At 40.2% G+C, this 10905-nt stretch overlaps 1 protein-coding gene across 1 annotated transcript; it reads left to right on the top strand.

The window, feature by feature from the left end:
• Positions 1-2519: 2519 nt before the first annotated feature.
• On the top strand, positions 2520-10679 carry OAT (ornithine aminotransferase). The gene is given in 10 exon segments (XM_003208221.4): positions 2520-2718; positions 3516-3740; positions 3884-3966; positions 3968-3980; positions 4953-5080; positions 5990-6112; positions 6427-6555; positions 7595-7708; positions 8465-8609; positions 9076-10679. Coding segments are annotated over 10 exon segments (1320 nt in total). The 3' UTR covers positions 9237-10679.
• Positions 10680-10905: the final 226 nt, after the last annotated feature.

Here is a 10905-nt window from a genome sequence, read left to right as displayed (position 1 = left end):
CGCCGTTCCCTTTCCGTGTGTGCGCGGCTGTGAGCAGCCGTTGTTCTGATGCAACGCCTTTTTCCCCTCGGTGCAGCATGTGATACAGGGCATGCTGGTGTTTCTGTCTTCCTCCCAATGGAACACAGCTGTGCCCTGCCTTTCCTGACGTTGCCTTCGATCTTACGTCGCTGATCAGCACTAACGGCTTTATCTTATTATTATTATTTTGCTCCAGCTGCAAGCGGTGTCCTCGGTTTTGCTCTGGCTCACAAACAGGAGGGGAGTCGACACTTTGAAAGGACAGATAACAGCAGGATGAGGGGAAATGGTTTGAAGTTGAGGGGGGGAAGATTTAGGTTGGATATCAGGGGGAAGTTTTTTACTATGGGAGTGGTGAGGTGCTGGAACAGCTGCCCAGAGAGGCTGTGGATGCCCCGTCCATCCCTGGAGGTGTTCAAGGCCAGGTTGGATGGGGCCCAGGGCAGCCTGGGCTGGTATAAGATATGATGGTTGGGGGCCCTGCCTGCAGCAGGGGGTTGGAGGTTTATGATCCTTGAGGTCCCTTCCAACCCTTGCTATTCTGTGAAGTAATTTGTGCCATAGTTTGAAGGCTGCTTCTCCAAACAGCTCTGTGAGAGATTTCTGATGAAGGTTTTCTGCCCGGAAAGAAGTAGAAGAAGAACCTCAAACTGGCAGTCTGCATGCAGCAAGGCAAATCTCTGTTACAAGGCAGATGAGAGCTTCATTTCCTTACAGCTTTCATTTTAGCTGTATCTGGAAAACATCCCAAACTAGAGCGGCTTATCAGGGAATTAGCTGCTGTGCCATGGAGGTGTGTCAGGGGCAGGGTGGTGCAGACCAATGGCCTTGAGAGAGCTCAGCTGGTTGTAGTTCTGAGTGGTGCTGCTGAGCTAAGCTTTTGACCAAAATCTTGGATGCAGAAGATTGTTTTTTTTTTTCTTTCCAATTTGCGATTATGATCTTGAGAAGTATTAACACCAATAGCTAATACTTAACAGGACTGGGGATAGCTGGTAAAATGCCCTGGGCTGAGGAACAGCTGATCACTGCTGGAACAGAGAGTGCTAACTCTTCCCAGAGACTCAAATGGTCCAGTAAAACTGGAAAATGTTCTGGCTTTGCTGGGAAGTGAGAAGCAGCAGTGTAATACTAGAGGACACTGCTGAAAAAACAGTGCCTGTTTAAGTTGACGCATCCAGGGTGAATTCTTTTACCAAAATAAACTTTGAATAAATCTGTGACTTAATATTTCTGTCTCTGCAGGCAACCTGAAACAACAATCTTCTTGTGTAAACTATCTCCATGTTCTCCTTTTTAATATTTAATATATCTCTTTTGGTTAGGTTTTGCTGTGTGCTTTCATTGTCAAGGGAGCGCACCAGTGTTGATGTTACTTAGAAAACTAGTTAGTTTGCTATGGAGTCTGTTACAAAGGAGGCTGTGTTGGATAATCAGGGTGATGGTTATTATGATCTTCACTGTGGGCTATGCTACCCCTGCCAGTTTGAAAGTGTGATGTGCACAGCTGCCATCCTCAGCTCTGACAGCTCGTGGTCTTGCTGAAGTGATCACCTTTGCTTTGATGGTTGTCTGCTGTCCCCAGTGTCTGCTGCCACTCTTCAACCGCTTCTGCTTCCCTTCTCTGAGCCCATTACATATCTTTGCATTGACTGGGGTGAAGCCATGGAGGAAACACAAGTGCTCACTTAATGTTTTTGGTGTTTCTGCTGAGATCTAGACTAAAAATTCGGTATCTCGTAGGCTGTGATAAGTCATGTGAACCCTCTTCTCTCTCTTATGCAAGAACAGGACAGACGTGGAATAATTCTTTGCTCCTACCCCTTCACAGACATCTTTGGTCTTTTATGTGTTCGAGCTGCTCCTTGAATGAAATAATACAGAACCTTCCTGCAAAGTATTCTTTTTGTGCTGTCTCAGTGGTGTGTTTTAGGTGCTTCCTAGCACTTCACCACAATTTGGAGGTGCTGTCATAGAATTGTGGAAACAACTTACATTTCACTGGAAAACATGAATCTCAGGAGGTTCATTGGCTATTGCATAAGGCTTCTGCCCTCAGTTTAGGTAAAACTGCTATGTTTGTTTCCAAAGATACATCAGTCATATCAATCTAAGTTACTGGTCATTTCCCTGCTCTACAAGTTGTAGCTTATACTAATAAATTTAGTCACAAGTTAAGACACAAAGGAAAAGAATGCTACGATAGGTAAAATTGTACAGCTAGCTCGTACACTTCCAGAGTTGCACATTTTCTTACTGTTACTGTGAGTGTACATTAAAATAGGGAAAAAAAAAAAAAAACCCCAAACCTGAGCTGAAGTCAGTGCTGTTATAGGAGATTTCTTGGTTGAAATGCAGAAGAGTTGAGAAACCTGTATTTCTGGCAGTAAAACCACTTTAATCACGTCATATGTTTATTCTGAAGTACTGTCAGTGCTAATTATTAACTTAATTTTTTTTTTTCTTCCAGATCAATTACGACATACCTGCAGTCAACAATGTTTTCCAAGCTAATCCGCTCCCAGAGCCTTGCTGCTCTCTGCAGAGGTGTTCATACTTCACTGAACTCTGCTACCTCAGTTGCTACCAAAAAAACTATTCAAGGACCTCCATCTTCTGATTACATCTTCGAGCGTGAGGCGAAATATGGTGCCCACAATTATCACCCACTGCCTGTTGCTCTGGAGAGGGGAAAAGGTATTCTAATTTGATGTCCTTTGGCAGTGTAGATGGGATGTGTGTGTGTGCAATGACTTTGGCCTAAGCAATTTCAGAACTTTCAGTCTGTTCTTTGATTGTTGCTTGGTTTTTTAGCAGAGTGGGAGAGGGGTGCGTTGAGTAATTGCGTAAAAAAGACAGCTAATTTCTAATTGTAGTGCTTGATGAGGCCTTATGATGACTTTTGATATCGTGGTAAAATGATATCTAAAATGATTTATTGAAATAGAGGTCTAATGATTTTCTTATATCAACATAATTCAGCAAGAAAGTTTCGAGCATCTTTGTTTCTTCTGTTACCTTGCACGAAGGTTGTCAGTGTGAACAGTGTAAGGTGTATTGGATCTCAATTAAGTCCCTGCTTACTGCTCCAGCATTACTGCTTCATTTAAATGTACTCTGACTTTTCACTTTACTTAAGGGGCTTATCTTCCTCTGTGGGTTAAATTCTGAATCACTATGGACTCCGTGGGGAGGCATGCTATTTAATAACTTATTTCTCATGCTATTTAATAACTTAGTGGAATAGTAGCTTTATATGGGAAACTCTTTTTTTTTTTTTTCTTGATTCCTCATTGGCTCTTTATTCTGTACCACCTTTTTGCTCAGTCTCTTCATCAATTTTTTGTTTTCCAGTTAGAGTGCCTCTTGTGGTCATACCTGAGTTCTCCAGGGAATAACAAGAGTACCATTTGTGCCTGACCAGGTTGCATTGCAAATCCTAGCTTACCTCAGTTATTATCTCTTATTCATTTACAATACCTTTGTTTTTCTAGGTGTTTATGTGTGGGATGTCGAAGGCAGAAAGTATTTTGACTTTCTAAGTGCTTACAGTGCTGTTAATCAAGGCCACTGTCACCCAAAGATTGTGAACGCTCTGAAAGCTCAATCTGAAAAACTGACCCTTACATCTAGAGCGTTCTATAACGATGTGCTTGGTGAATATGAGGAGTTTGTCACCAAAATGTTCAACTATAACAAAGTTCTTCCAATGAACACAGGTAAAAAAAAAAAAAAAGAGAGAGAGAGAATATTTCTACTTTATTTCTACCCCTTGAGTTTGGGCCTGCACTGATGCACTTGGTACTGCATCAGTGACCTGTCTCATGTACAAGTATGACACTGGTACCACTTGATGTTTTAGGAGTGGAAGCTGGAGAAACCGCCTGTAAGTTGGCTCGCAAGTGGGCATACACTGTGAAAGGAGTTCCAAAATACAAAGCAAAGAATTATTTTTGCAGGTATGTTAAATGCATGGTCTGAGTTGAGGTATTGCTTCAGGAAGCAGACAGTTCTAGACACTGGCTGTAACACTCTCTCCTAGAACTACAGTTATACTGTAGTGATTACAGTATATTCTTAATGTTCCTTTCTTTTTCCTCTCAGTTAATCTGAAGGTCTGTAAAATCTGACCTTTGATGTTTTCCCAGTGTAAGCCAAGATCTCAACAGGTTACGTTGCACTCATGTATCTGCAGGTGATGATTTTGATTAAAAACTACTGTTGTGGCTACAGGAGTGTGTGCAGAACGTTTAGATTCTCCAAGTGCCTCCTTCTGAGTTGTGAAGTTCAGCCTTAAATATGTTCTGTTAGCATTGTTAGCTTTTTGATTTTAGACTTAAATAGTTACAGTGATTTATAAACTCTGTTTCTTAAGTCCTCCTTTAAGAGACACGTGATCTGAACAGGAATGATTGCAAAAGCAGGAGATATAAATATAATTCCTGGGATAAATTGATTTCAGATCTTCTCCCTTGAGGTGGACACAGCAGGAAGCAATGAGGGCAGATGTGCTCTGCCAGGACCTGCTGGTAGTGTCAGCCCTTGCAAGGAGGATGCAACACTGAACTTAAGTCCAGGAAGGAAACCGTGGTTAATGAAGTAGTTTATAACACTTTATAAACAGCAGTTGAATATATAAAGCAGAGATTATTTGTACTACTTAGCCTCTCTAGTTGTCAGAAATTGCCTAATGGCAGCCTGAAGCCAAATGGAAGCTGCATTCATCCTTTGTGCTCTTTTAACTGCTCTGTGGTTGTTAAGATGCAGAGTTTCTTTGGTTTTATTTTTTGACTGTTTCTGTTTAATTAAAATAACTGACATTTGCTATTTGTTGGTTGTAGATGAAATATCTGTCAGCTGTCTTAGGTGAAAGTGCATTGTAATTTTGTCAACTAAATGTATACGTATATTTTTCTTCTCTTCTTATTTAGCTGGCAACTTCTGGGGCAGAACAATGTCTGCTATCTCAAGTTCTACAGACCCCTCCAGTTATGATGGATTTGGACCCTTTATGCCAGGTTTTGAATTGATCCCATACAACGACCTCCCAGCTCTCGAGGTATGTGAAAACATTTTATAGTGTCTCTTAAGTAAGCAGCAAGGTAGGAAAAATAAGTTTGCAATTTGAAATGCATGCATTAAGTAGTATATATTTAGACACATAAGAAACATAAATGCTATACTTAGCTGTAGGAAATGTGTATGAATTCTACTTTGGTTTTGATTTTCAGTTTTGATTTAGGAGTAAGAGGGAAACCACAAGATCTGTTTGGTTTCCCTGCTTGCTTAGATGTTCAAGGTATAAATAACAGCAAATAAATTGTAAGGGAATTTATGTTAGACATTCACAAGGCAAAATATATTCCAAAGTTGGACTTGGATTCAGAAATTGTTATCTTGAATTACTTTTCTCAAAAATGTTATCGATTCTTCAATGACTGGAGGACTAGAATTCACTGCAGTTGTTTGTGAGTCTTGCCAGTTTTACAGCATCCTTAAAACCATGCTAGGCTGGTGATTCACTCAAATTACTGCAAGTTCTAAACCTTGTGGAGCTTGATAGTGCAAGAATGTAGCTGTGGACTTTGCTTTAAGATGGCAGATTTGCTCTGGAGAGGCTCTGTTCATTTTTGCTTGAGGTGAACTGGGAAAGCATTGAGTAATTGTTTGTCTTGCATGGGCTAATGCAAAACTGAATGCGTTTCTGATGTAATTCATGAACTGATCCCATAATCTGCTTGTCTGGCTTTGCAATTTCTGAGGTTTCTAATTCCCCGAGCAAACACATCAGCTGATGTTTTGAGTCAAATAGTGACATAAGTTTCTGTTTTGGAACTTGGGTGACAGCCTGACATGATTGCTGTTATCATTTAGGATTAAAACCCAGAGTTTCAGCTAGGTTTTTCTACACGTGTTTATCTCCACACTTGTAAATTTGACCTCTTTCCTATACACACCATTTTTACAGCGGGCACTTCAGGATCCCAACGTAGCAGCTTTCATGGTTGAACCGATTCAAGGTGAAGCAGGTGTGATCGTTCCTGACAAAGGTTACCTTACAGGAGTACGGGACCTCTGCACAAAGCACAACGTAAGGAATCCATTATAAAAGCAGTCTTTTGTTCTGATAGAATTCGAAGAATTCTTCCTGTGCAAGAGGGTTTTTATGCTAAAGTTGTCAGTGAGAAATAGGACAGTGTGTTCACTTAGGAGTTGTGTGATATCTCACGGAGTATGCACCTCTCCAGGAGGCCAGGGAAGGTGCAGGAAGGGTGTACATTGTAACACAACTGGAAAGTTTTTCACTGGCTTTGTGCAGCTTTGCTAGATTGTTTCAAGTAAGAATGGATGTGAAAAGTCATTCTCTGTTACTGTGTGTTTTTTTTCCTTTTTATCTCTGTGAAGGTTCTGTTTATTGCTGATGAAATACAGACTGGATTAGCCAGAACAGGGAAAATGCTAGCTGTTGACCACGAAAATGTGAGACCTGATATAATTCTTCTTGGAAAGGCACTTTCTGGTGGCTTATATCCTGTGAGTAACAAAAAATATCCGTTCCTTGAATAAGCATTTATAACTTCCCTCCTGTTTATTCGCTCCCTTCAAGTATTGGAAGGCCATTATGGGACCTCCCTGGAGCCTTCTCTTCTCCAAGCTAAACAAACCCAGTTCCCTCAACCTTTCCTCACAGGAGAGGTGCTCCAGCCCTCTGATCATCGTAGTGGCTCTCCTCTGAACCCTCTCCAAGAGCTCTGCATCTTTCTTGTGCTGGAGGCCCCAGGCCTGGATGCAGTACTCCAGATGGGGCCTCACAAGAGCTGAATAGAGGGGTACAATCAGCTCGCCCTCCCTGCTGGCCAGTCCTCTTTTAATGCAGCCCAGACATCTTTGTAGGTGTTTTGGTCCTTGCTGATTAACTGAATCAGTTTAGTCTAGATCTGTTTTCTTCAGTTTGATATAATCAGGAAAACAAGTGTTCAGTAGTCAGCCTTTCATTCTGGAATTACCAGTTAGTCTCTTTATATGTTCCCTGGAGAGCAGTTTATCTCAGTCTTGGTGTAATTAATTTCTTAAGTAATTTCCTAAAAGGGGAAAAAACTATATTAATGTGTACTAAAACATGATATCTATAAAAAAACATTTTGCTGAACAAGTGGCATGGTTCACTTGTCTGCCATGCACACATGACCGAGTTTGTCCTCCTGCAGTGACTTCATTTCTTGCTGATTAGGCTGGAAGCTTCAACCTGCCTTGAGTTGTTTTGCTGATTTCTGAGCTGTTAAACAGTGTTTTGAAACTTAAACTCTAGAAATAATATTCGTTTTGGAGAAATGCCTCTCAGCTGTAGTTAGATATTACCAGTACAACTAAGCATATTTAAAAGGATTAAGCTGTTATGTGATAGTCAGATATACCCTCCTTTGCACAGAGCTAGGAATGTGAAAGTAATATATTGCTATAGGATGAAAATGATCCTTTCCTGAGCCCTGAGGAAAAGTTTGCTTCAGAGAGGTTTAAGTTTACTGTTCTAAATATATATACATAAATGAATTAGCTGACCTTTCTATTCTAGGTCTCAGCAGTATTATGCGATGATGAAGTTATGCTGACTATTAAGCCTGGTGAACATGGATCTACGTATGGAGGAAATCCCCTAGCTTGTCGTGTTGCACTGGCAGCATTGGAGGTTTGTGTGTTTCAGTAAAGACTGGGATTCCAAAGGAGGAAGGGTGTCATGCTGATATAATTTTCACTTAAATAAAATTATAGGCTGTGCTGCAAGTAGAAATCTATCTTTAAGTAGAGGTGAACGATTGGCAGTGATTAATTGCACTGTATCACAAAACAAAATCTAAAATCTTAACTGTAAATGTACCCTAATTTCTGTGTATTTTGTTGTCTTAATGATTTAAATGACAAAATAAAATTGATCTAGGGCAAGTTTCTAGGTGCTTACGTACATTCATAAATGGTATCACCAATTTCACTGAGATATTTTAAAAATGGTGCATTTACTACAATAGTGCTTCTCTGTGAGCTTGCTAACATGCAGATGCCACTGGAGCTTGAACAGAAGCTGGTAAGATATCTCATTCACATTCCACATTTTAAACACTTGCTGACTGCATGATAGACGTTTAATGCAAGTCACTCAAAAAGCCTCATCATTGTCCAGACTTGGGCAAACTCACAAGTTGACTCTGTAGAGGTTTCCCTTTTTTTTTTTTCTTTTTCCTTTAAAAAAAATTGAAAAACTATGAGGCTGTTTCTTGTTAACAGGAAAGAGTGAAGACTTCATGTTAATTGGCTTGGATGTGCTGCCTTTGCATTGACATTCTGGATTAATCAGCTTTTGTGCCTCAGCAATTGTAACATCGTTAGAATAGACGAGTAAAACAAATGCAATGCCTTTCGGTTGACTGTAGATCTGGCTTTCCTTTAGGTAATTGAAGAGGAAGGCCTGGTTAAAAATGCAGAAATAATGGGTAACATACTAAGAAATGAGCTCATGAAGACACCATCTGACATTGTAACGTGTGTCAGAGGAAGAGGACTTTTAAATGCAATTGTGATTCGGGAAACCAAAGGTAAGGAAATAGAATTCAATGACTTGAATAATGCTCAGGCCTGATGGTGAACTTAGCACCCCACAGAGACCCTGCTGACCCTTCACCTGAAGAAAACTGGCCATATCTGGAAAGCTCCTTCTGTCAGAATATGGAAGATTAGCTGAGGTTGTTTGCTCCAGGATGGGTAGATGATTACAATGAATACAGGCAGGCATAAGAAAGGAAAAGAGTTGGTGGTTGAGAGCAAGTTTTTAGAGATAAACACCTTGAAATACATCAGAAAATGTTTTAAAAGCCAGAGCTGACAATTACTATTATTTTTAGTCATCAATACAAGTGACAAACTGCTGCACAGAAGGAACACGTGCTATTTCATCTTCTCACTGCTAGATGGCAAACAATTTACAGTCTGTCCCTCTGTACAAGAAGCTACAACTGTGCCCTTTTTTCTGCCTCAGTGTAAGTGCCTTTCCTTTAACTGCAGACTACGATGCCTGGAAGGTGTGTCTGCGGCTGCGTGATAACGGGCTCCTTGCCAAACCCACACATGGTGATATCATCCGGCTGGCCCCACCACTGGTCATTAAGGAGGACGAAATCAGAGAGTGCATCGAAATCATTCATAAGACCATTCTGTCTTTCTGAACACGTGGCTTTTAATGTACGTCTGTTGGCTGACCCGAGGTGATCTGTTGAAATGTGTGCGACGGAGGCCTTGCTCGTCATGCAAACACCTTTAATTCATTTCGTCTAAGAGGACTTCACTCTTTAAAATAAACAATAAAAAGGGTGGGGAAAAAAATATCAATGTCCTTAAATGAACATGGCTCTAAAGAGTACAAATAACTATTTCAAAGAGTTCCCAATCTTGGAGTACTTGGAAATGAAATGGCGAGGTTCTGTTTGCCTAGTTGGTGCTTACTGAACTGCTAAATCAGAGTATTTGAGGGGAGATGTTCATAGAAATCTGTTTAATTCTTGAAAATCTTGGCCAAAGTTCAACATATAAATTGATATATATTTGAGTAAGGGTGGTCTCATAGAACTGACCAGTCTGATGTAGTAGTCTCTCTCTCTCTCTCACATCTGGCATTTTTTCTCCTGGTGTAATGTCTGATGTGTGGAAGCACTTGCAGTTATGGCTGAATTTCTGTTTCTCATTTGTAGACTTAAAAAAAAAAAAATTCTGTAGGTTTGACAGACCAGTTGTTATACTGGTGTACAAGCATCAGGCTGTGTTCTGTGTGTAAAGTATTTTGATTGTATAACAAGCGTTGCTATTTTCTAGGCTGGTCTCAGTGTTTGGCTTTGCAGCCTTGTAAAATAGATCTGAGTATACAGATCTGTTTTCACTGTTATAAAACTTTCTATAATCTGAATGTTTATATTAAAACATGCCTTGCATTAAAAAGAATGTGCAATTTAAATCTGCAAAGTATTAAAAACAGCAAGCCTCACAGAAACTTGTGGTTGCCTCTGTCCAGTGCCACATCAAGCTCTACCTTTTGCTGCATTTCTCTCTGTCGTGATATGGAAGCTTTTGCTGTACTTTTTATCCAGGATGAGTACTTCTGTGTTTCTGTGCCTCTTGGATCCCCAACATTTGTGCAGCTGCAGAGCTGGCTACTATTCTTACACTAAGTTGTTTTTTGTGTTTATTACCTAACAGAGCTGGTTTTAGCTGAGGCTAAACCCCGATTAATAACTGTTTAAGCAAAATGGTGCTTTTGCCAAGCATAGGGGTTAAATATTGTCACATATTGGTAATTGGATGTGGTAAGCAATTCTATTTTAATTTCAATAATATTTTAAAGGCAACAGAGTATATAAGAGTGAACTAATCTGCAGTTTAACATCACAGCATAGATGAGTGTCTACCTTACTTTGTACATGGATGAAATAAGGCTTGCTCAGTTTGGAAAGGCCTCATTTTTGCAAGGGATAGTGTGTCATCGTGGGTGTTACTCTTAGGGATAAGAATAAAAGTGCAGAAAGGTGCTGCCTAGGAAAGCTTGCACTTCTGTCAGCTGTTTTTTGCCCTTTTAAAAAATTTCTGTAATAAGCAATAATAACCTGCATGTAAAATTTTGTGGTTTGGTTTACTGTATTTCATCTTGTATTACTGAGAAGGTTTCTCTGCCTTTTGGTGATCATTTGAGCTCTAATTTTGTCCAGTCCACTTTCTGGTTGCAGATTAACTAGGCCAAGTCTGCTTGAGACTTGAGAATCATTGTATTTCTACAGCAGACCATTGTTGACTGATTTCTGGGCATTTCATTCATCCCGTGGTTGCTATTTCCTTGACAAGCTTATG

The sequence above is a fragment of the Meleagris gallopavo genome, chromosome 8, assembly GCF_000146605.3.
Source record: "Meleagris gallopavo isolate NT-WF06-2002-E0010 breed Aviagen turkey brand Nicholas breeding stock chromosome 8, Turkey_5.1, whole genome shotgun sequence".
Classification (NCBI taxonomy): domain Eukaryota; kingdom Metazoa; phylum Chordata; class Aves; order Galliformes; family Phasianidae; genus Meleagris; species Meleagris gallopavo.
The sequence above is the reverse complement of the archived record's forward strand: the minus strand, read 5'-3'. Positions and strand labels throughout refer to the sequence as shown.